Below are 21,118 nucleotides of genomic sequence, written 5' to 3'. Positions count from 1 at the left end.
CGAGTTTTTGTTTTCAATTTGTTTTATTTCGTTAAGTAATAATTTAAAGCTTCCTATAGATATGATTATCATCTCTGTAGAAATTAATACAATATTAAATAATTATATAGGCGATGCTGTATATGCTAATGATGTCTGTGCGCAATGTAGACAGCATTCACAAGTTTATCATGAATAAACATTACATAAAGTACTTAAAATTTAATAGCCTCACAAGAAACATTTTATGCATCCCAGAGTCTTGTCCATTAACTGACCTTCTTTTTTTCCATAATATTTGTATTATTCGTTTATATTCGTTATTTTCACCTTTATTTTGATCTCTTTACAAAACATTCTGAATGTTTTTATTTATTGTGAATCGCTTAATCTAAATAACTTTATGTATATATGCTATTTGCCATTTTGCAAACATTGTAAACGACAATTATGCCAATAAAGTTTTGACTTTTTGATTGTATTTATGCCCGTGTGTGACCATAAACGATTTACAAATGGAACTAATGATTCACTCGTCAATGAAACACTATAGGTTATCTATTAATTAGACGAATATTATATATATATATATATATATATATATATATATATATATATATATATATATATATATATATATATATATATATATATATATATATTTATATGTATATGTATATGTTATATTCAACCTATTAACTGCATTCCAGTAAAAATCTCAGCCATGTAGCTTAATCAAAGCTTTAATGGCATGTCAGCATTTATCATTTCGATTCTGAATGTTAAAAGAGATCGAAATGATAGGAAAATTAACGAATATAAACGAATAATGTCCGAAGAAGATGTCCTCTCCAGGTCACCGTACAAACGAGTCATTCGGGCTTAGAGCGATGTTTGCTGCCGCTTCAGTTCAGTGCTTTACATGACTGCCCCCTACTGATCATGTCTTTCCTATGTCATTGTATTTTCCGTGTTCCCTTGGAATACACCGGCGTCACGCGAGACCACTTTACTTCCCGCGCGCATTTTAAATGGCCAGATCTGTACTTAAAAGAATCGGGTGCTTATAAAAAGTGAAACATTACACTAACATACTTATTTGAATCTCAGACACTAGACTGTCCACACTTGGTCTAAAGCTTACCAGGTCACACTCAGTGCTCGAGGGTTTTATTGATGGTGGATTTGTATATTATCTCCACAGTATAGCCATACATAGTTGTTTTTGTATTGTCTGTGGATATGTCAGATTACCATAATCACAGATCCACATTAGAGCCCACCAGATGGTGATGAGCTACAAAATCTCCTCAACAAAAATGCTCACAGAACAAGAGCGTATGCTCACACGGTGTTCAATGGCAACATGAAATTGACACTATTTACTTTCTTAATAACTGTTTTTATTGAGCAAAACGATTTTTATTGAGTACTAGTGTTTAGAATCTTACATCACAATCTATAGTAATGCCTTTTTCTTTTATATCTATCAATTATTTATTTAAGTATTTATTTACTAAGCATATTTAACTATGCAGTCAAGGTTTGGCTGGATTAGCATGGTCCATTTTGTCTTTTATCTAGTATTGGTTATTGTAACTCAACTTCTTGCAGCCTTGTAAACTTGACTACTTATTTATAAAATTGTTGTTTAATGAACAATTGCTAATTGTTAAACCTCTGCCTGTACCAGTTTTGTGTTTTTTTTTGTTTTGTTTTTTGTGCACATCTGTTAGCTGTTAGCCTTTAGCTGTTGTATATGCTAGTGTACTCAGATAACAGTACTTTTAAACACTTTTCTGGGAAAATGTCTCTCCTTTCAGTTCAATTTTGTTTTAGTTTATGACTGGAACTTAAACAAATGACTATTGGATATTTCTCAAAAAAATCAAAAATTGCGGATGTAAATGTGGAATTGCAAGATAAAAAGTCTGAGGAGGTTTATATCTCAAAGTTAATTTTTTGTTTGAGAATTGCGAATATAAACTTGGTATTGCAAGAAAAAAGAATTCTAGGTTTATGTCTCACAATTCTGTGTTTATATCTGATAATTCTGAAATCTTTTGGAGAATTGTGAGATAAAAACTTGGATTTGAAAGATAAAAAGTCACAATTCTGAGGAGGTTTATATCTCAAAGTTAATTTTTTGTTTGAGAATTGCGAATATAAACTTGGTATTGCAAGAAAAAAGAATTCTCAGTTTAAATCTAACAGTTCTATGTTTATATCTCACAATTCTGACTTTTTTTTGGAGAATTGCGAGATATAAACTCGGAATTGCGAGATATGAAGTCGCGATTTGAAGGGAAAATAGTCAGAACTGCAAAGTGTAAACTTGAAATAAAAAAAAATCTGAATTCCGTGTTTATATCTCACAATTCTGACTTTTCTCTGAGAATTGCGAGATATAAATTTGGAATTGCAAGACAAAAATGTACAATTCTGAGGGAAAGTCAGAATTGTGAGATGTGAAAAGTTGGAATTCTGGGTTGATTGTAGAATTGTGAGATATAAACTTGGAATTGAAAGAAAAAAGGTCTGAGGGAAAAAAAATCAGAACTGCGAGATGTAAGTATGTGAGTTTTTATCATATAATTCTGTGTTTATATCTTACAATTCAAACTTTTGGGGAGAATTGCGAGATATAAACTCAGAATTACAAGATAAAATGGTGCAATTAACTTTTTTATTTTATGGCAGGAACTGTCTTCCATAGAATTGCATGATAAAGGCTCAGAATTCAGAGAAAAAAAGTTCAATTCTGAAGAAAAAAAAGTCAGAATTGCAAGATGTAAACTTGGAATTTTAAGAAAAAAGTTGAAATTCTTGGTTTATATCTCACAATTAACAGAGAATTGCAAGATATAAACTCAGAATTGAAAGATAAAAAGTCACAATTCTGAGGTAAAAAAAAGTTAGAACTGTGAGAGTAAACTTGGAATTTCAAGAAAAAAGTCATAATTCTTGGTTTATATCTGACAATTCTGACTTTTCTAATGTTGTAATATTTACTTTTTTATTTTTGTGGCAGGAACTGTCTTCCATAGAATTGCATGATAAAGGCTCATTCATGAAATGTAATTTTTTAATTCTGAGGAAAAAGTCAGAATTGCGAGATAAACATATAATCTGAAGAAAATGTCTGAATTCTGGGGTTATTCTGGCTTTTTTCCCCGTAGAATTCTGAGTTTTATATTTTAAATCTGAAATAAGATAAAAAGCTGCAATTATCTATTTCGTTTTTTTATTCTGTGGCAGAAGTAGACTTTTTTTATGACCATTTAACCAATACTTTTATTTCCTGTGTTTGTTTGTTCATTTGTTTATGGTCACAGGCTCTCAATGGCTTTGTGTTGGTGGTCACTGCTGAAGGGGTCATTTTCTACTGTTCTCACACCATCCAGGATTACTTAGGATTTCACCAGGTAATTATCCTTTTCAACAGTCTCTTACTTAAACACAAATGTATCATACAGCCACTATTTTAATACTAATTTAATACTAATCCAATATACAGCTGAATTAGAGTCAGTCAGTATCTAGTAATTCTTAAAGTATAAGAATTTGGGGATTGGATGTTGCTGTTTAATTCCTCAGGACATACTAACTAAACATATTTATATTATATATTATATTTTAGAAATTATATTATTATATAAAGTCTGAATGTTTAGTTTCAATCTGTCTATCTTTTTTAGAAAAGTGTACAGATGTGTTGCTTTTGGTGCAAATGGACCTTTATTTTGTAGCAGGGCTACTTATGCAGTTAAATTCCGTCCAAACCAGGCATGACGTAACTGGTCTTCAGCAGGCGAGATACAGTTTTAATCTGATTGATAAGTATGCCCTGTACGTACACTTTCCCAGAATCACAATTACGTCAGGCTCAGCGGTTGGATAATCATTCCATACTTCTCACCTCTATTCTTAACACGGACACACACATCTGCCTAATACTGATTAAAACTGCAGTGTCTCTCTCGAGCAATGCGGTTGAAATGGAATGCGCTTAATCAAATAGGCTTTACTCTGAGATTCAGTCTGGCACGGCGTAATCCAATTCCTCATAATTTACTTATGAATTATCCAACTGAGATTCACTATATTTCTTTACATCCTTTCAACTTAAAGAAATAGTTGGCCTACAAATGACAATTCTGGCAGTAATTACTCACCCTCATGACGTTACAAACCCGTAAGACGTTTGTTCATCTTCGGAGGACAAAATTAAGATATTTTTGATGAAATCTGAGAGCTTTCTGACCATGCACAGACAGCAAAGCAAATTCGTAATTCTTCAGAAATACCTTCATTTGTGGTGTGAAGATGAACAAAGTTCTTACTCTTTTGGAACGACATGAGGGTGAGTAATTAGTGAACTATGAACTATTTTATTAAGGGGGTCCTATTATGCTCTTTTACAAAGTCTTTATTTTGTTTTGGGGGTGCACTAAAACATGTTCTCATGCTTGGTAGTTACATATGTACATAATGTACATTATTACTATAGCTTTCTCCCCAGGCTGGCACAAATGGCTCGGTTAGTTCCGGGTTTGATGAAGGTCCGCGTTGTGTTGTGATTGGTTAGCAGTCCCACTGCGTTTCAATTGGCGAACAGCTTAGACGGCGTTTCAGTCCTGCTAGCCCCCTTCCAAAAGCAGCAAGTTTCGTGTACAACTGCACAAGCTAGATTAAAGTGAGGCTTTTACTGACCCCTCCGGAGCCATGTGAGGCACTTTTTATTATGGATCGACTTGTTTTGAAATGATGGAGAAAATCACCAGTCTATGCCTTTCTAAAGCTTGAGAATGCCAGAATTATTTTTAATAAAAAATATGCGGACACAGATGATCGTCACTCTAGTCAATACTTGTGTTTACATCAGCCACGGCTCCGCAGCTAGCAGGCTAGCAGTTCGCGGACACTTTAGTCAATGCTCACATTTATACGAGCCAAACTGCAGCTCGCTGAAGCATCCCAGAAGCAGCTGTCCATGCTACATCGCTAAAGTTGGGCGAATCCCCCACCTCGTCCCTCCCTACCCGCCAACGCTTCAAATTTCCGTAGGCGGGATTTATTTGAATGATATTCCTATGGACCACATTGTGACATCAAAGCATTTGGAAAACAAACACTGTAGTTCAAAGGAGCCGTTCGTTGTAGTTCTTGAAAAGGTTTTTTTGTTTTTAAATAAATATCTCCCTTTAAAGTGGACTTTGAGATTTGAAACTTTTTTAGATGTATTTTATGCCCAAACATACACACCACACACTGGCTAAAATTCAAAAAGTGAACAAGCATAATAGGCAAGGCAAGGCAAGTTTATTTATTTCATACACAATGGTTATTCAAAGTGCTGTACACAAAAAGAATTAAAATCATAATATCATCAAAATCATAAAAAAAAAATTAAAAATAATAATCACAACAATAAAAACACGGATTTTTAGGACATTTAAGATGATTTGCAATCTGTTCGGATAGGACCCCTTCAATTCTCTCATACTGTTCCTCTTTATTTGTCCCTCGGCCACCCAGACGGATGTAATGCATCAAAATGTGTTTGAACTCATTCATACTGAAGACCAGCAGGCCTTCAGACGCAACTTACACTGGGCCTTGAACCCGCCTGCAACCAGCACGCAGACAGAAGAATCCCCACAAGGTCAGGAAATATATTGCTTTATATCATAGTAGCAATATATATAGTTACTTTTGCCTGAAATTCTGAAGAAAAGTGTTTATATACAGTCAAGCCCGAAATTATTCATACCCCTGGCAAATTCTGACCTAAAGTTACTTTTATTCAACCAGCAAGTTTTATTTATTTTTATTTATTTATTTTTTTTGGAAATGACAGAGACGTCTCCTCGAAGAAATAAGACAATGTACAAGAGGCATCATTGTGGGGAAAAAAACTATTACTCATCTTTCATTTACATTTGAACAAAAAGTGGCATGTCCAAAATAATTCATACCCTTCTCAATAATCGATAGAAAAGCCTTTATTGGCTACAATAAATATTACAGCAATTAAACGCTTCCTATAATTGCTGACCAGTTTTTGCATGTCTCCAGTGGTATTTTTGCTCATTCATCTTTAGAGAAGAGCTCCAACTCTTTCAGGTTGGAGGGTCTCCTTGCCATTACCCTGATCTTTAGCTCCCTCCACAGATTCTCATTTGGATTTAAGTCAGGACTCTGGCTGGGTCACTGAAAAATGTTAATGTTTTTGTCTGCTAACCATTTCTTCACCACTTTTGGTCATTGTCGTGCTGAAATGTCCACTGGTGCCCAAGGCCAAGTTTGTCTGCAGACTGCCTGATGTTGTTGTTGAGAATTTTGATGTATTGCTTCTTTTTCATGGTGCCATTTACTGTGATTAGGTTCCCTGATCCACAGGCTGAAAAACACGCCCAAATCATTAGGTTTCCACCACCATGTTTGACAGTGGGGATGGTGTTCTTAGGGTTGAAGGCTTCTCCTTTTTTACACCAAATGAAGGCTACATCATTGTGGACGAACAATTCCATTTTTGTTTCATCTGACCATAAAACAGAAGACCAGAAGTCTTCTTCTTTGTCCAGATGAGCATTTGCAAGGTCAAGCGGGTCCTGTAATTTTTTATAATACTTTGCACTGTAGCCACTGGAACTTCAAAACATGTAGATATGGTCTTATAACCATTTCCTGACTTGTGAACAGCCACAATACGCAACCGCAGATCCTCAGTGAGCTCCTTTGTCTTAGCCATGACTGTCCACAAACCAACCCTGCTGAAAAAAACAGCATATGCTGGGTAGGTTTGTTTTGATGCTGGGATGCTGGTTTTAGCTGGTTTGTGCTGGTGTTTTAGCTGGTTCATACTGGTCTTTTGCTGGTTAATGCTGGTCCTTTGCTGGTTTATGCTGGTCATGTTGCTGGTCAAGGACCAGCATTAACCAGCAAAGGGCCAGCATAAACCAGCAAAGGACCAGCATTAACCAGCAAAAGACCAGCATAAACCAGCTAAAACACTAGCATAAACCAGCTAAAATCAGCATCCCAGCACCAAAACAAACCTAACCAGCATATGCTGTTTTTTTCAGCAGGAAACAGCAGAGAGCTTCTGTTTTTCACCTGTTGAGTTGATTAAAACAGCTGTTCCCAATGAATCAGGGTAATTAGGATGCTCTAGAACAGCTTGGACTATTTGGAATGGTATAGAACTTTGGATTTTCCCATAGACTGTGACAGTTTGCAAAGGGTATGAATAATTTTGGACATGCCACTTTCTGTTCAAATGTAAATAAAAGCTGAGAAATACAATGATGCCTCTTGTACATCGTCTTATTATCTTTTGGGAGAAGCCTGTGTCATTTCCGGTCAAAAAAGACTTCCTGGTTGAATAAAACTAACTTTAAGTCAGAATTTGCCAGGAGTATAATTAATTTCAGGCTGGACTGTATATTACACGACCATGTAGCAGTGCTGATGTTTTAATATACCGGTGAATTGCGTGCTTAGGCGAATATTTAAATGAATAGTTTACAGCTCTCAAGTTTGGAAAGAAAGACCATAAGAGAAGAGAGAGTTCTTTTGGGGGAAAATGAGAGGAGGAGAGTGGTTTGACCTTTAGTGGAAGCTCCTGCAGTTGCAAAATAAATGTTATGGTCGCTAAAACGTCCATTTTAATTAGGGATAACAGCAAACAGAAAGGTTGAAAACGGAAACGGAGGTCAATGGATAATCCAATGATGCCCATGGTTGAAAAAATGTAGACATGCTACCGAAGTTCTTTTTTTGTTTCTTTTAGATGGAGATCCTGTCCCAAACTTGTCACTGGTGACTTGCAGCCCTGACCAGCTGCCTCCTGAAAACTCTTCTTTCCTGGAGAGAAATTTTGTTTGTCGTTTCCGATGCCTCCTAGACAATTCTTCCGGATTCCTGGTCAGTGTCAAATAGCTAAAGCATTCGTTTTGCACTCAAAACCCACACATGAACGTCATTCGTCGTCTTATTCAGATTGGAATATTAGTGGCCTATGATGGAAAATATCTTGCTATTCAAAGACTCTAAGCTCTGATGTTCCAGATTACAGAGTAAGTTAGTATGTAGGTTAGCACAGCTAACTTTGTTTTGGATTGCGCCTCTGGCAGCCACAGAGATCTGAATTGTTGGAACACCTCCGTAATCCATTTTAAGGGAACAACGGGGTCATTGGGAACAGGTTGTAATTTGTCCAAAATAGCGAGAACCGGTTCTTGTTAGCACAAATTAAACCTAATTTGAAGAAAGCCAGGCTTTAGCTATAGTATAGTGTGCGAGAGTGACCACCAACGCTTTCAGCTGTCTTTATTCCGAAAGGGTTTTTCCCATTCATTCTCTTTAGCCAGCCAGCTGTCTCTTTCTTTGCTAATCTTGGCAATGCGGTAGTGAAGAGATACGTATGCGTGCAAAGCTCACTACTGCAGGATTCTCTGTACTCTTTCCCTTTATTTGCTTCAGTCTCTCTCTTTTACTTTCTTTTCCGTTCTCTCCATCTTTACAAAAATCCATCTCCCTCAAGAATCGCATGACTGCGCTTAGCTTGTCAGGAGCGGACCGCTAACAGGGGTCTCCCCATGTGCTCGGAGACTTTGATTAGCATGAGCTATAAATATGAGTGACTTCAAACTCTTTTCCATTACGTTTTTTGTTTGTTGTCCTCTTGACGTTTTTTGAATGTAACCGTTAGATTCTCTTGGGAGGTTCACAATAAGGTTTAACATAATTATGGCCAATTAGCTTGATTATTTGACACGCCTCCAACCTGGAAAGTCATGCTGAAAGTGCCAAATGAAATATAGTTTGACAAATGTCTTTGTGTATGTGAATGCATGTCTTTGTATCAATACTTCGTGAAGTCATCAACGAACTGAGGCATTTGTTGTTTAGCCTTTCATAAGCAGAACTATTTTAAGTCAGGCATTACATACAACACCACATTATTTACAAGAATTAAAGAAACAGCTCATTCAGAAATAAAATGACTAAAATACAGTTGAATCCTTTCCAACAATGACTGTATGATTTTGATTTTACAGAACGCTCACTGATGCTTCAGAAGGAAAAACAATGCATTAAGAGCCGGGGGGGGGGGGGGGGGTAAAAACTTTTGAACTGAATGAAGATGTCATATTTTTTTCATTTAGTACTGCCCTTCAGAAGCTACAGAAGATACTAACATGTTTCCCAGAAGACAAGATAAGTTACATTTACCCTGATCTTCAAATTTAAAAGTTTTCACCCATCGGCTCTTAATGTATTGTGTTTCTATCTGAAGCGTCACTGAGTGTTTGAACCTTCTTGAATAGTTGCATATAAGTCCCTCAGTTGTCCTCAGTGTGAAAAGATGGATCTCAAAATCATACAGTCATTCTTGGAAAGGGTTCAAATACACAAAAATGCTGAAAAACCTGATTGTGAGACCTAAAGGAACCACAGGCAGTTTAACTGTTCAGGACAAACAAGGGACTATTATTTTCTCTTGTGGACTATATGGAAACATCTTTTATGTATATATCTATTCAGGTCAGTACTAAATAAAAAATAACATGCATTTTGTATGATCCCTCTTGTTTTGGTTAAATAATTAACATTTTGCAGATTCTGCAAGGTGTATGTAAACTTTTGACTTCAACTGTAGGTTGTCAAGGGAGCTTTCCAGCTTTCCATTTTATGTAAAACTCCCACTCTTGGATGTTATTATCTCCACCAATCAGAATAAAATGTCTATGACGTTGACTAACCAATCACAAACAAACAAACATTCAAATATGACACATTCTGGACAGGTCATAGCCTCCATTCATAGATGACCTGGATTGAGGTCTATTGCCCACAATGAGTCAGAGACAAATTATGTGATTTGCCAAGGGCACGCCAACAAAATCATCAGCTCCAGCTGTGTATGTGCATATATTACGTGTATCGGTTATGTACGTCTTTCATGCAAATCCATGATTGACATGATTTTTTTTTTTTTATTATTCCTGTTTATTTGCTCTTTTTAGATTAAATTCCACATTTGTTTTTCACATTATGCCTTTTTTGTTGTTGTTGTTGTTTTCTTATAATAGATATTCCAATGTCCATTTCATTTATGCACCATTAAGGCCCTGAATCTTCAAGGACGTTTAAAATTCCTGCATGGGCAGAACAGGCGATTGGATGACGGAGGCAAAATGCCGCCCCAGCTCGCCTTGTTTGCCATTGCGACACCGCTACAGCCTCCTTCCATAATGGAGATCCGAACCAAGAACATGATTTTCAGAACCAAACATAAGTTGGACTTCACCCCAATGGCCTGTGATGCTAAGTAATATACAATGTATATACACTATATACGGAGCTTTGCGAAAGTATTCATACCCTTTGTTGCTGCCTAATGTTAAACTGCTTTAAATAACCTTTTTCCTCCACATCAATCTACACCCCATATGCTTCCATTGCACAAGTATTCATACCCTTATCTAGTACAGTTGAAATTTAGCTCAGGAGCATTCATATTGCTTGTAGATGTTACTACACTTTGAGTGAAGTTAACCTGTGGCAAATTCAATTGAATGGGTACTTTTGCAAGGCACTGTATATCTTCTTAAGTACAATATAAAATGATATAAAAATCACTCATTTTGGTTTCGCCTGTGTTTTAGGGGGAAAATTGTTCTTGGCTACACCGAGGCAGAGCTGCGAGTTCGAGGTACTGGGTACCAGTTCATCCATGCAGCTGATATGCTGTACTGTGCCGAGAACCATGTCAGGAGTAAGATTTTACAATTTCTTCAGATTTGTCATTTTGGGGTTTTTGTTGTTTAAGAACATATGTTGAAGATGCTACATAACTAGTAATGTGATTGACTGAAGTATATGAAGATTAAGAAACAGCTATGATGAGCTGTCTTTCTGTTTATGCATGCTGACATTTTTGCCCAAGGGTTGGTTTCTAAAATTAACTAGTGACACTAAAAGACATTAGCACTGTCCTCAAATGCTCGAACAAGTGACAGTATTCTCATTCAGTGTGGTTCACAAGAGGTAATCCATAGTTGTTATGACAGGAAGTGAATTGTATGGGTGTGGATTTGGTGAATTCTGACTTTTCTACGGTGGTCTACGGCAAGAACTAGGGGAAAAGAGACAGACAGAGAGAGCAAGAGACAGGAGCAGGAATGTTTTCCCATAATCCCATAGATTATGGAGGAGATTGGATAAATCCTTGACGTTAGGAGTAGAGCCTTGTGAGCTAGAGCCTTAAATCCAGTAAAATCAGTTTATGGAAGAAAAAGGTGCAAAGCCGAAAATGGGGTTTGTATATTTTAACTAATAACTTGGTTTACAAACTGTTCCATTGTCTATTGTAGTGATCAAGACTGGAGAAAGTGGCCTGACTGTGTTTAGACTGCTTACAAAGGACAACCGCTGGAAATGGGTACAATCTAATGCTAGACTCGTCTACAAAAATGGCAAGCCTGACTACATCATTGCCACCCAGAGGCCGCTTGTGTAAGTATTGGCACTTTTGTATCCATTTCCATTTTCTAACATCAAGAGGCAGTCGGTACCGGCAGGGATCGTAGGCGGGGGGAGTGAATAAGCGCTCTGAAGTGCTCGTCCACCGCTCTTTTTCACCCTCAATACCCCAAATGCTCCCCTGGTGCTGCAGCAAAAATGGCTGCCCACTGCTACGGGGGTGTATGGGACACATGTAACATCACTTTCACTTGCACTTTCAAGTGACTTTGCCAAGTACCGGCAAGAGTTGTAGGTGGGGGAGTGAATGATCAACAAAGTATGGCAACCCATACTTGCCCAGGGAGCAATTGTGGTTCAATGCCTTGCTCAAGGGCACCTCAGTTGTAGAGGTAGGAAGGTGGAAGAGAGCATTGGTCATTCACTCTCCCCACCTACAACTCCTGCCGGTACTAAGACTTGAACCCACAACCTTCGGGTTTCCGACTCTCTGACCATTAGGCCACAACTGCCCCATGACTTGCTTTAAAATTACTTGCATTAAATGATCATCACACACAACTTGAAAAAAAAAGTTAGCAGAAGAGGTGGTGGCACAACTATAATGATCATCTATAATCTAACCCACATTAAAACGGTACTAAACTGCAGTGGAAAAACAAACCGAGCCAAAATAAAGCGAGCCGAGCTGAGTCATACCAGTCCCATATATTATGGCTAATATCCATTTAACTTTCTGCACTAATAATTTACTAAATATATGTAGTTGATTATCATGATAGTGTTCGCTTTTGAACTGTTAAATGGCAAGATTTTGATGAAAGTACTTCTTACATCCACTGACAACATTCTGTTATTTATTTGTTCAGAGAAGAAGAGGGCGGGGAGCATTTGAGGAAGCGATCTATGCATCTTCCGTTCACCTTTGCTACTGGAGAGGCCCTGCTGTACCAAATCAGCTACCCCATGCCAGGCTTCCCCGACACCCTTCAGGGCAAAGGCAAAAACAACAAAACCAAAAAGAGCAAAGTGGACAAAAGTTCAAAGGATGACGTGGACCCAAGTTCTCTGCTGGGAGCCATGATGAGACAGGACGAGTCTGTTTATGTTTGTCAGCCTGCTACGGAGCCTAGAATGTCATTCCACAGTAGCCTTTTCAGTGAGGAAGGAGAAACTAGCACTTTCTCTTCCTCTGTGGAAAATGAAAGTTGGAATCCAGTGCAGAATAGTGTAACTGCAGTCTCAAAACAGGAGTCATCAAGTTTTGACCCACTACTGGCAACATTAGACTCTCTGTCCCTGGAAAATGAGGAAAGCTGCTCCAACAGTGAGCTATTTAGTGCCCTGGAAAACCTTGGGCTCAACGCAGAGGACTTAGAGTTGCTGCTTCTGGATGAGAGGATGATCCAGGTAGAGATGGAACCGGATTACATCCCATCTCTGAATGATCTTCTCACCAACAACGAAATCCTCTCCTACGTCCAAGACTCACTGGAGAACCGAACTAAGGACTCAACAGATGCTCAAAACCCTGCAGAGGCATTAGTTTCTGTCGAACCCCCTAAGCCATGTTCTGCTTCCCATTCTGCTTCTCAAATGTCTACTTCTCACGTACCTTTCTGGCCACAAAAACAGATAACACCAATAGTTCATCTCTCACAGCGTATGCAGCAACATCTCAATGGCCAGTCTGTTTGCCACACATCCGAGAACTGGATCCAGGCACCAATACCTCAGGCGTCTAGCGCAGACTCTGAGCCAACTACATTTAACCAGCATGATACTTTGTTGGTGAACTCAGTACCCAATGGACACTGGGTCCCTGAACACACACAAGCCAACTTGAACTCTCAAATTGGTGACAAGATAACAGGAACTAGTAAAGCACAATCAGAGCAATGGCAGCACAACCAGTTGCTTGACCCTTTCCAATATCAACAGAAAACAACTGTGGGTGGTGATGCCCCTCCGAACGGGGTCTACAATGATCCCCAGTGGCATGGATACAACTTCACAAATCAGTTGGTCACAAATGGACCTTGTTTTCCTAATGGCCAGATAGCACACACACAAACAGTTAGTACACATGTTGATTACAGTATGACTGCCAATTCAGGGGTGGAGTTTACAATGAATATAAATACAACTGGGGATGTAAGGCAGTTTCAGGGAGCTGTGGCCTCGTCTTCATCCTATCAGCAGGGTTATCAGAAACAGCAGCAGCCAAAGGTCGCACCCACTTATTACGCCTCCTATACCAAACAGAACTCATCTCTGGAGCATATCCTGGGATTAGCCCCACCTTCGAACATTTCCTCATTGACAGATTATAGCTCCGAAGTGACCCATGATGCTACCCACAGTAAGGTAAGAATTAAGGAAGGATATAGTTGTGCAATGTGATTTAACCAAGTTGGACAAGCTCCTGTATCAAACAAACATATAATAGCCAAACCTTATTCAAAACCAAAAGTACACCCTCAACTCCTGATCTCAAATGTCATTAAGCCCCTAATCCTAAAAACTAATTAGTTGAAAGGAATGTTGTCCTAGAACATGGGTGCCCAAACTTGGTCCTGGAAGGGTGATGTCCTGCAGAGTTTAGCTCCAAAGTGCCTCAACACATCGGCCTGAAAGTTTCTAGCATGCCTAGTAGGAGCTTGATTACCTTGTTCAGATGTGCCTTATTGGGGTCGGAGATAAACTCTGCAGGACACCAGCCCTCCAGGACTGATTTTAGGCACCCCTGGATAAGGTACCAGTATTGCTGTACCCCTGTAGTTTCCAATCCAACTCTTAGGATTAGAAACCCCTGCAGAACCTCTTTTTTAGGTATATTATGAAGCTGGTAAAGATTATAGATTGCTAGTTTAGAAATTTTGTCCAAATTGTATCATGATGTCTTTAATGGGTTAGTTCAACCAAAAATGGTAAGCCTGATCCGAGTGCTTTCTGACCCTGCATAGACAGCAATGTTACTAACACATTCAAGGCCCAGAAAAGTAGTAAGGACATCGATAAAATGTGACAGTGGTTCAACCTTAATTTTATAAAGCTACAAGAATACTTTTTGACTAAAACAACAACAAAAAATCTTAATTTTTGTTTTGATAATAAACAAAGGTCTTACAGGTTTGGAGTGACATGAGGGTGAGTAAGTAATGACAAAGTTAATAAGTTTAATGACAGTTTTGGGTGAACTAACTCTTTAAAATTTCACGTCATGATAAGGACCTTTTTGACCACCCTTCCCAACTTCTGATTGTATGTGTATGTGCTGTAGAAACAACTCGGATTGTCTAGTATCGTAGTTTAAAGGATATTCTAGACTTCAAAGCATGATACGCCCCACTCTACCCCCTCCATAATTCTCGATCTTTTTTCCATTGGCCTAAATGCTCACTCTGATCTAATTGTGCTCTGTATAAGGGGCCAAGACCTAATAGGTCACGGATAATGTTCTGAGATTGCATAATGCACAGTGACAGACCTACAGTACAAAGTCTTGGCAGTCTCTGGAGATTCACCGTGGGGCCCCATACAGGTGGATGTTTGCTTTTCCTGCTGTGTTGCTTTATTATGGTGACTGTGATTAAGATCGTAATCTTCAGCTTAGAAGTGTAAGCTTCCAGGTCAACCCACCAGCATCAGACAGAATTTTCCGCTATAGTGGTGGCAGCCAACTGTAGCATCTAGTCCATTGTAAAAGGGAAGCCTGAGGCTATGAACGAGAGATAGAGTAGCCTCCACAAAAGGACCGCTCATGCAGCAGGCAATATTCAGAGACCATGGGCCCCTGTCTGGACTCATTTAGCCAGACGATCTTGCCTTTCCACATGTAGGGCACCATGCTGTTGTTCCACATGTAGGGAGTGTGTTTTCTGCAGATGCTTAGCAGTGCCTGCTAAGACAAATTTGGTGAATAACTAATCCCTCAAGAGAGATGAGGGAAGTACAGTTAAAAATAGTATTGAAATTGAAATGGTGAGTTTACAAAAGTGAATCTTCAATGGAAGGGCAAGGCAAGAGAGAAAGAGCACTACATTCTAGGCTTCGGGTTTTCTGAGTTGTATGTGTTCAGGGTCAATGCTCTCAGCTGAAAAGAGAATAGAGCTTAAATGCCCAGTCAGGCGTGAGCCGCCATGACCTACAATCCAGCATCAACATTACCTCATGCATACTAACACTACACTTTCAAATACTGTTTGAAACTGTTTTAAACTATAGGAGCTTTGTGATATAGCCAAGGATTTACTTATCATCTGCAAATGTGAACAATGAGTCAATTATGAGTTGGTAAAATAGCATGGATTGACTAATTATGCCAAGTGATGTTTTTACCCACCTAATCTTTAAAGTTTGGACTGCCTGATCTCATGACGAAAATGTACCAGTGGGAACTTTTTCACAAGATGCCAAATACGTACCAATAAGATACATATCACTGCAGTTTCCAACAGAAATAAACACTGGAGGCGGTAAAACACCAAGCACTTGTAATCGTTTTCGTACACAGTTATGATTACAGCTCCATATGTTTCGCTTTCCAGACTTAAGCTCGCTCGGTAGCTTAGCCAGCAAGGAATTGGATTTATGATACGGAATCCTGGGGTACGAATCCCGTGAAAATCATGACTCACACTGAACAAGCTGAAAGATGAGAGATTGAAAAACAAGCTAATACAGCTGGCTTGCGACTGTGTTTTTACGCCACATACGCTTTTGTTCATACTGTCGGGTAGGTTTAGGTGTATTGCACATGGTACGTTATTTTAAAATGTCACGCATTAAGAGTTACGCCGCTCAATCGACATTTCATGTCAGAACTTCAGTAATACGCAAAAAATCAATGTCACATAAAACGTACCATATATACAATCATCTGTTACAATAAAGAAACAAACACTCTTTTAGCGCCACCCAGTGGACATTTCACATCGACTATGTCACAAAACATATGGGGTGGTAGGTTATTTTGCATCTTGCAAAAAAGGTCCCACAGGTATGTTTCCGTCATGAGATGGTTGGGTTTGGAGATTTGGACCAAAAACGGCATGGAATTAGTTTTTGTTTCTGATTGTGATCCTGGTGAATGTCAGTATACCTTAAATTACCCCAACAGACACAACATCTGCTGTCCAGCTGTCGCTAACCTGCTTTAAGAATCAACCACTGTGCTAGTTCTGTAAGATAGCATCGTAAGTGAGCTCTGTAATTTGGGTCAATACCTAAGAAGTTGCTCTAATGCTAATGAAAGGTCACAGTTGCTCATTTTTATTCTGTGTTTAAACTATATGACTTTGAAAGAGATAGTTCACCCAAAGATGAAAATTCTGTCATTAATTACTCACCCTTATGTCGTTGCAAAATCGTAAGTCCTTTGTTAGCTTTTAGATAGCTTTTAGCCGTTTAGCTTAATACTTCTATCATTTCTTGTTTGCTTGCTTCCAGATGGAGACGGGGTTTATACTCAACTCTGCTAGTGTGGCCTACACAGGAAGTTGTTTGGTTCCCAACGGCAATGCAGTGGCCACACCTGGCAACAGTCCTCACCCACTTCCTGAGCCACTCCCACCGCCTCCAGACCCTCAGACCACTGGTTTCTACCTCTGAACACACTCAATACAGATCCGTCCGAAAAGATGCCATCAATCACAAAAAAGACTGTCATGTAAAATATAAAATATTCAAATTTGTTTTAGGTTTGCTTAGCCACTTGAATAAATTTTTATTTAAATTCAAATGAGCCAGGCTGACCTCTGGAATATCGAACCAGTTGCTGAATTCTCCACTCAAGTTAATATGATAGCACTCTCATTTATATAATTATTTTAATGATGAATTAATTATGTATCAATTATGTTTAAATTATTACTCTCAGTGTAATTAAAGGGATAGTTCACCCAAAAAATTTAAATTACTTTATGATTTACTCACCCTCAAGCCATCCCAGGTGTATAGACGTTTTTCCTGAACACGGAAGTAAGTCCGACTCTTAACTGAAAGAATGCTTTGCATTTCCGGTCTGCATTGTTTCTAGTCAAATTAGGGTAGATTCCGAGCTAGTAAACTAAAGTTAAACCTATTAAAATGTTTTTAAAAAGCACATGGCTCCATAGCGCCATCACTTGGCAATGTCGCAATGACCAGCATTTGTCAGTGCCTCATTTTAATGAGTGTGTAGATGACACGAAGCAGCGGACGTTATCTACATTAAAAACAGATGGACGCTATTTGAATGGGTTCCTATGGAAACCGGAACAGAAAAGCATTCAATCTGACGTTAGAATTTGTAATGGCGGCGCTCATCGTTTACTCAGGAAAAAGGTCTAAATGACTTTATTCTTTTAGTCCAATACAATCGAAGTTATTTTAAAAAATGCCCTGGCTCTTCCAAGCTTTATATATAGAAGTGAATGGCTGTTGAGATTTTGAAGTTCAATAAAGTGCCTCCATCCATCATAAAAAGTACTCCACATGGCTCCAGAGGTTAATAAAGGCCTTCTGAAGTGAATTGATACATTTGTGTTAGAAAAATAATAATAAACCGTAATCTCTAGTTTCCGCTAACTGACGTAGGATGTGGGCGTAGCGTAAACTCCAGTGAGAGTTTTGTTTACAGCAAAGGAAAACCAGTCTCCTCTTGGCTTTAATCGGATTTCTCCAACATTTTTCTTTACAAATCATTATTCTGTACTTCTAATTCCACTCTTTCCTAAATGTACATATGACAGTTAGCGGAAGCTAGAGATGACACTTTATAAAGTTTTAAATATTAATATTTTTCCTGCACAAACACATCAATTCGCTTCTGAAGGCCTTTATTAACCCCTCAGGACAATGTGGAGCACCTTTTATCATAGATGGATGCACTGTATTGAACTTCAAAAACGTAACACCCATTCACTGCCATTATAAAGCTTGGAAGAGCCACAACATTTTTTAAAATAGCTCTGATTGTATTCGTCTGGAAGAAAAAAGTCATATACACCTAGGATGCTTGAGGGTGAGTAAATCGTGGGGTAATTTTCATTTTAGGTGAACTACGCTTTTAATTACTGTTGATTTGTAAGACACAGGGAAGTTTCTTTAGTTGGCAGATGCAGTTGATCACTATTTGAGATGGTCTGTCTGTAACAGGTGCATGTTGTGTGTAAGTATGTGTGTTGGCATTAATTGGGCCTCATTCATAATTAACATCTGTAAATCATGTTATGTTTATGCAGTTTATGCAGCGTATAGCTCGTACAAAACAGATTTTTCTGAAATGCAGTAAATGACTGATGTTTATTTAGGGAAAAAAAGCAAGGTTGTTACCGTCCATTTACTGACAGTTTAAAGAAAAATTATGTGCGATGTCAATAGCAGCACGAAAAAGACTGAGACTCCTTTGTAGATGTCACTTGTAGATCTGAACCCATTTCGAGAGATTAGATTTCGGAAAGATGATTCTAGATCAGATCAACTTACCTTTTAGATACAGCTGTTCATGTGTATAGTGAATCCAGAACCAATCCAGTTTTGTGACAAACGCATAATGATTTGTAAGAGTTAACCAGGTGCCAGCTAGTACAATCTACTGTCTTTTTAATTATGGGTAACTCATATTATTATGCGTTTGACATGAGACCAAGCATTTCAAAAAACAGGTTTGTTTTGTCCCTGAAAAGAGATTCTGGAAGCGTGCATTGTTGAATGTGTTGAGTATATTGTAAAGCAGTAAAAAAGAAAAAGAATATTTCATCAAGGTGCTGCAAGGTGTTTAATGAATAATATTGTTAAATGTGATAGTATTATGAAGTCACAGAGAATATGAATTTCCAGGCCAGCCACTTTGTTTTTACGTTTCTTTTATAAATACATACATATATATAATGTATTTGCTGACATTTCCTATAAGATGTACTGTACCAATGGCTCGACTATGGATTCAAATTTCTTTAACACGTATATGAGAAAATAAGACAATCATTTACAAAATGTTTTAAGAGTTTGTAAATAGTCAAAAAAATATTTCATATTGTTGTAAGCACTATTTTAAAGAGCACTGCAACCTAACAAGGTTTTACATTTTTTTCCGGCACAAGATGTAGGCTGCTAGAGAGATGTTTTTTGAGGTAAATATTGTATAATTTTTTTCAGGTTGTGTGTTTTGTTTGTAAATTTTAAGAAGAAGTTTTACACTTTAAATAAAAAGAACATGGTGCCATACTGGTAAATTTACTTTCCAGAATTTGAAGTGTTTTACTGTTTGCTTAGAAATTGTCATTCATGTCAATGGTTTGCCATGTTTTTGTTTTTTAATCAATCATATTTGATTTAAAAAAATCACGTTTGGATTCATTTTAATATTCTAACGCACTGAAAGTAGCAGAGATGATACAATAGGTACATATGCAGGTCTGTCTTTTTGTCATTTGACTGCTTGTTGAAATGTTCAGTTTGGTCCTTTAATTAAAGAATTTGTGCAATCACAAGGAGCCTCACGCGTTTTGTCATTTGAAAACATTTCTTGTTGGTTCCACTTTTTGTGTGTGTTTTGAAGCATGGAGGTTCCCAGAGAACCAATCTATCAGTCGGGCCGTATTTCTGGTTGCATTCGCACCGGCAGCAGGAACTCTGAAGCGGTTGACAGCGACGTCTTTATTCGCGGCATTTACAAACAACCGGCGAATGTTGTTGTGTTACTTGATAAAGGATATGGAATGTAAACGCACTATTTACGCGTTTGTAAAGAGTGTGAAATTCTGACTAAATCGTCTATGACATCTTACATATCAGCGAGGCTTTGAAGAAAAGAACACAACGCTGCAAACAACAGGTAACTGGTAATATCGCTGTTTTCCATGTTTGTGAAGTAAATATTTTTACATTGCTTTTTAAAATGCAGGGTAGCTGGTGTTAAGTAAGCGTTTGGCCAATCAGCGTACTTTTTTCCGTAAGAACTTGAGCGGCCATTTGGAAATTTTATGGTTCCAGAGTTTATGCTTCTAGTTTAATCAGCGTCCAGATATTTTTAGCTGTACAACACACTTTTAGATGCTTCATATTGCAAATTGGTGTGTTCCCATGTTATTTTAATGTATTATCTTGTGTTATGTATTATCATTGGTTTGTAGTGCAAACAGTTTGACCGTGTTTTCACAAGGAGTCATCAATCAAACCATTTTGGCGGCACTGACTGTAAACAATGCCGCTGAACCGAACGAAACTATTTAAAAACATATTTTGCTGATTATTGCTGTTGAAAGTGATCAATTATTGTCTTGTTTTGGACTGTGCTGATTGAACGGACCGGAAAAAACATTTAGAGTACTATAGACTGCCAAAAGTTATAACAAATCAAGGAGAAGAGTGTAAAAAGACTGTCTGAGGAACAAAAGTTTTTTGTGGTTGGCCAAACTAAACCAGGATTTCCATGGCAAAATCTTGACAACATTTGTGTTTGTTCTTATCATTTCCAGTCAGGTAGGTGAAATATTCAGCTAATATTTTAATTAATACTGCTCATACATATCTTCACGGCCTATTAACATTAGTTTGTCAAAATATTGTGCCCTTTTCTACTTACTAAGTCCTTCTCTATGATTTGTGGTTTAGACAGCATGCATTAGCAGAACGACCTGTTCAGTAGTACTTTAAAGGA

At 37.9% G+C, this 21,118-nt stretch overlaps 1 protein-coding gene across 1 annotated transcript; it reads left to right on the top strand.

The window, feature by feature from the left end:
- Window positions 1-3,316: 3,316 nt before the first annotated feature.
- LOC141339324 (aryl hydrocarbon receptor-like) lies at window positions 3,317-19,949 on the top strand. Its single transcript, XM_073844942.1, has 8 exons — window positions 3,317-3,404; window positions 5,518-5,644; window positions 7,775-7,908; window positions 10,116-10,318; window positions 10,656-10,765; window positions 11,364-11,505; window positions 12,342-13,839; window positions 16,924-19,949. The coding sequence occupies exons 2-8, from the start codon at window positions 5,527-5,529 to the stop codon at window positions 17,083-17,085; spliced, it is 2,367 nt and encodes a 788-aa protein (XP_073701043.1). The 5' UTR covers window positions 3,317-3,404; window positions 5,518-5,526; the 3' UTR covers window positions 17,086-19,949.
- Window positions 19,950-21,118: the final 1,169 nt, after the last annotated feature.

This window comes from Garra rufa, chromosome 7, assembly GCF_049309525.1.
Source record: "Garra rufa chromosome 7, GarRuf1.0, whole genome shotgun sequence".
In the NCBI taxonomy this organism is placed as follows: domain Eukaryota; kingdom Metazoa; phylum Chordata; class Actinopteri; order Cypriniformes; family Cyprinidae; genus Garra; species Garra rufa.
Note: the sequence above shows the minus strand (reverse complement) of the source record. Positions and strands in the feature narration are given on the sequence as shown.